We start from the raw sequence: 5,285 nt of genomic DNA, 5'->3' as shown, positions 1-5,285 counted from the left end.
CATCTGGAGTACTGCATCCAGTTCTGGGCTCCCCAGTTCAAGAAGGACAGGGAACTGCTGGAGAGGGTCCAGCAAAGGGTAACGAAGATGATTAGGGGATTGGAACATCTCTCCTATGGAGAAAGGCTTAGGGACTTGGGTCTCTTTAGTCTAGAGAAAAGAAGATTGAGGGGGGATCTTATTAATACTTACAAATACTTAACTGGAGGATGCCAGGGGGATGGGAGCAGTCTTTTTTCAGTGGCGCCCAGTGATAGGACGAGGGGTAATGGGCATAAACTTGAACATAGGAAGTTCCATCTTAACATGAGAAGGAACTTCTTTACTTTGAGGGTAGTGGAGCACTGGAACAGGCTGCCCAGAGAGGTTGTGGAGTCTCTCACTCTGGAGACATTCAAAACCCGCCCGGACGCTGTCCTGTGCAACCTGTTGTAGGTGACCCTGCTCTGGCAGGGGGGTTGGACTAGATGATCTCCAGAGGTCCCTTCCAACCCTTACCATTCTGTGATTCTGTGTAAACTGGAGCTCCAGCAAGGGAGTGGGTTTGTCCCCAGGAAAGCCCGGGTGGGGCTGTACGCTAAGGGGAGCGAGCGATGAGGGGAGGAGGGGACAGAGGTCCCTTCCCACCACTCGCCAACCCACCTCGCGGCATCCCACCTCACTCAGGAGCACAACCCGGCAGGCGGCGGGCCAACTGCGTCCTCCCTCACTCCCCTGCGTGCTTCCTCCGGTGGCCTCTGAAAGCTTTGCTGCCCAACTCTGGGCAATGGGGACTTTTGGGGACTCGTGTTGGGAGATCTTTGGTTTTATTGCCTTGTGCTGCTAGCATCACCTAAGGTCATTAACTCCATGGAAGAACAGCTGATGTGGTGACATACAGCCATGATATGGGGGAGAGCCGGGGGGGAATAGTTGGCTTCTAAAAAGAGAAGAACCATCTAATTGTGTCCCAGAAACTCACGGAAGACTCTCATCCCTGTATGAGAGATGTCTTCTGCCCTCGGCTGGGCAGCGATGGTGTTATACGGATGCTGAAGCTGCTGTGGATGATGACATCACCAGTTCTGCCAACCCATTCAGAGGACGCTGGTTTTTTACTCACCCATTACCAGTTAAACCAGTTGTGAGTGCAGCTGTGATGCCATTGACTGTCTTGGCAGAGCAATGGTCTGAGTGGGGCTTCTTCTAGAAATAGTTCTCAATATCTCCTGCAGGTAATAGTACTCCGTTTCCATGCCATTTCTGGCTTTAAGATTCTGGAGAGGCAGATTTCTGGGTTGGTCTTTGGGTTGAGGGTGGTGACTGTGGTCCATACCCTCGTTTCAGCTGGGCTGGGTGGTACCAGCACCTCCTGTGGCTTTGGTGCTCTTGCTGAGCCACTCTTGACCCCGGGGTTACCGGCTCGTTGGAAGCTCCCCCTTTCCTCCTGAGATTAGAGCATCCCACTGGTTTTCAAAGAAATGGGCTTTACCAACTTTCGTATTCAGTTGGGTTCAAGTTTCGGCAGCTTTTTTGTTCTTTATGTGCTGGGTTTCTCTAGTCAACCTCAAGTCTATCTAGGGACCCTTTTGACATGTTAGGAGTGCTCCATACCCATCGTGGGAACAAGCTTGACAGTTCGTTGTGTGCTAAACAACTCTCCATGAAAGGCTTTGCTGAATCCTGTAGGGTTTGGGGGGGGGGTGTTGGTGCCCTTAATTTGTGTGAAAATTTGCTGATGAGTGTTAGTAAATCAAATTTGGAGGGGCAGGGAGTCTCACGCGTGGTATGAATGTGCTACCTAGCACCTCCGCACGCGTTGGGATGGAAGTTTGGGTCTCCTGAGCCTGGATCCTCTTTGGGACCGGCTGCTCCGCAGGCAGTACATTGCCTCCTCTGCTATCGCTCTACTTCAGGCCGCGCACACCGGAGAGGACGTGTCGCCTTGGTGTAAGGTGGCCTCCACTTCAGCGTACGAAGCACGAGCGTTGGGCGAGTTTATTTATGGAGAGACTCGTTCCCCGCTGTTATGACTCGGCAGTCTCATGTCTGCGCTCCACGCAGAGGATGACTCCTGCAAGAGTTTGCTGTAATTACGCAGGCAGCAATAGATGAGCATTAGCAATGTGTGATTGCAAAATTTCGCAGGTGTCAGCAGTTTTTCTGACCAAAAAAGCTTTTAGCTCTTGGGCAGAAAGTCAAGTGCCGTTTTAAATGCATAGCCATCAGGTTTCTGAAAAAAAAAAAAAAAAAAAAAAAAAAACAACCGAGGAGTCAATCTGTTTTCCCTCTTTTTTTTTTTTCTTTTTTTTTTTTTTTTGGATGAAGTGCATAATAAGCTCTCAGCTCAGATAAGTCCTAATTGAGGATTCAGTCAAGGCTGTTGCTAAATTAGCAGAGCAGGTCTGCTAGACAAATGCAGCTTCAGCTTGTCAAAATAAGCAATTCTTAAAATTCTCACATGGAAAGAGGATTCGTGTCATTAAACCTCTTTATCTTCCCCCGTTCCCAAACACAACCCTCTTGCCCTTTTCAAGAATCCCCCAAATCCATCCCAATCACCGCAGCACACAGCTCTCGTGTTGCTCCCTTACTACCTTGCCAGGCTGTGGCTGCCCTGGAGATGGTGTCATATGCCAGGGATAGCGGCTTTGGTTGACCTTGGAAAGGTCCCTTCATCGAGGGGTACCTGGGCATCGCTCTCAAATGTATATGTTTCCTCCAGGGCCCTTCCAGTACCCCACACCAAAGTCTTTCAGGTATAAGTGACACCTGGGAAGTACAGACACACCAGGGAAGGCTTTGGGGTGCAGCGTGGAAGCGTTCCTTCTGACAAAGTGGGGCTGAAGTGGTGGTAGGATCCAGTACTTTGAAGGGTCCAGCAAATGACCCAACGGTCATAGAATCACAGAATGGTTTAGGTCAGAAGGGACCTTGAAGATCACCCAGTTCCACCACCCTGCCCTGGGCAGGGACACCTCCCACCAGCCCAGGTTGCTCCAAGCCCCGTCCAACCTGGCCTTGAACACCTCCAGGGATGGGGCAGCCACAGCTTCTCGGGGCAACCTGCCCCAGGGGATCACCACCCGCACAGCGAAAAATTTCTTCCTCATATCTCATCTAAATCTCCCCTCTTCCAGTTTAAAAACATTCCCGCCTGTCCTATGGCTCCCCTCCCTGATCCAGAGTCCCTCCCCAGCTCTCCTGGAGCCCCGTTAGGGATTGGAAGGGGCTCTAAGGTCTCCCCGGAGCCTCCTCTTCTCCAGGCTGAACACTCCCAACTCTCCCAGCCTGTCCTCCCAGCAGAGGGGCTCCAGCCCTCGCAGCATCTTCATGGCCTTCTCTGGACCTGCTCCGACAGGTCCACCAGCTTCTGCTGTTGGGAGCTCCAGAGCTGGATGCAGTACTCCAGGTGGGGTCTCACGAGAGTGGAGTAGAGGGGCAGAATCCCCTCCCTCGCCCTGCTGGCCACACTTCTGATGCTGCCCAGGATATGGTTGGCCTTCTGGGCTGAGATCGCCCATTGCTGGCTCACCTTGAGCTCATCAGTCAGCACCCCCAGGTTCTTCTCAGGGCTGCTCTCCATCCACTCTGCTGAGCCTGGATTTGTGCTCAAACCCTCATGGAGATGATCTGCCGGTAGACAGCACTAAATGCCTAAAGCTGTAAGAAAAATGGCCATCCTGGATCTGTGTGTGTTGCCAAACCTTGGGGATGAAATGGAGCTTAGAAACAGTAAGTTCTGGATATTTATCCACCTGAATTATTTAAATTTTTTTTCCTATTGCAGCAGGTGTCTTGCGTTAGTTTCTGGGTGGCTTTACGTGACCTTAACATGGCTAGAAAATTAAAAAAGGCTACAGCTGGGGAACCAATTCAACATGCACCTAGCTTGTTTTAGCATGACTGTGGTATATGCTGCTCCTCGCTGCTCCCTGGCTTGGTAACGGGGTTTTTTCTTCCTTCCTTCCTTCCAGTTCAAGGTCCATGGGGAATGGTGCACCTGGATCAACTACGACCGCTTCCAGGAGCTGGTGCAAGAACACGAGAGGAGTGGTGGCTCCAAGACTTTCACAGCGGCCGATTACACAGCCAAAACTCCTCGCTGGGCGCTGTTTGGCTCCGGAGAAAGGGGATTCGATCCCTCGGACGTGAGATACCAGCGGAAGAACAAAGCGAGGGACATCTCCGGGTGCTGAGGTCAGGCTGGGGCTCGCCCAACTCTGGGCTGGCCGCTGAGCTTTGGTCTCTGTTTCTAGGCTAACACTGATTTTATTTTTAATCTATTTCCCTAAATTTTTCTGACATTTGATATTGAGAAGGAGGGTTAAGCCTTTATTTAACCCTTCCCTCCTGTTTTTAGGGCCTCTTCGATGAAAATATTTATAATGCTCTCTATCTGCAGATAACGCACAAAGGGTGTGCGCCGGCAATTTGTCGTAACCGGCAGCGTGACGAGGGAGGCGGTGGAGAGTGTTTGGAGTTGGATGGGGAGGGGGGAGCGTTCCTTTGAGCTCGGGGCCCGGCTGCAAGGAGAGCCCAGCACGTGCTGGCACCCCGCTCGGCAGCGAAACGTTCCGCATCCGTAAGGACAAGCGCCGTGGGGACTTCAAAGCCACGGGCTGGTTGGATCTGTGCAGGTGGGACCACAGAAAGATCTGGATCTAAAAGCCTGAGCCCTGCTGGAAATATCGCTGTAGAGACAATAACAAAGATTTATGTGTTTTAAACACTGGTGCCAATTCCAATAAAGATCCCAACCCCAAGAAGCTGAAATTTGGGAATGGTGTAACAGCACCGCTCTTAACATCCTCTGCAGCTTCTGATAACTCTCCAAATATTTTCCACCTTCAGGGCTTTGGCAGCGAATATTTTCCAAGTGGTTTTATCCTGCTCCCTGAGCAGCCCTAAACAACACGTATAATTCTTCAAAGCCTCGTGAGTGTCCGGTGTCCTGCTGATGGTGAGGACGTGCTGTGGGGAGCCAGCAGCATTGTCCAGTGGTGGGACGGCTTCCTTTGCTCCACGCGGGCAAGCTGACAGTGTCGCTGCTGCTTTGGTAATCTGCTGAAAACCGAATCTGGTGGAGGTTTCTTGTCCAGAAACCAACTCTTTTAGTCTGGAGAGGTGACGGCTGGCACGAGGTCCGGTGACACGTCCCCGAGTGTTGCTTTCGGTGCCCCTGGGCCGTTCCTGGTGCTCCGGTCGGAGGTACTGCAGCCTGGCTGGAAAATTGCATTTAAAAGAGAGGGAGGCGGGTTGTTTTCTGTTGGGAAAATCCCCACTTCCACGTGCCGGTGGCCTTT

At 51.7% G+C, this 5,285-nt stretch overlaps 1 protein-coding gene across 1 annotated transcript in view; it reads left to right on the top strand.

Moving 5' to 3' along the window:
* The window catches only part of LOC104289840 (S-adenosyl-L-methionine-dependent tRNA 4-demethylwyosine synthase-like), a 136,990-nt gene extending 132,812 nt beyond the window's left edge, over positions 1-4,178 (top strand). Inside the window, exon 16 of the mRNA XM_009888855.1 lies at positions 3,957-4,178. Coding sequence (XP_009887157.1) covers positions 3,957-4,178 — 222 coding nt within the window. The remainder of the gene's footprint in view (positions 1-3,956) is intronic.
* The last annotated feature ends 1,107 nt before the right edge of the window (positions 4,179-5,285 follow it).

Source organism: Charadrius vociferus, unplaced genomic scaffold, assembly GCF_000708025.1.
Source record: "Charadrius vociferus isolate BGI_N301 unplaced genomic scaffold, ASM70802v2 scaffold636, whole genome shotgun sequence".
Lineage (NCBI taxonomy): Eukaryota > Metazoa > Chordata > Aves > Charadriiformes > Charadriidae > Charadrius > Charadrius vociferus.
Note: the sequence above shows the minus strand (reverse complement) of the source record. Positions and strands in the feature narration are given on the sequence as shown.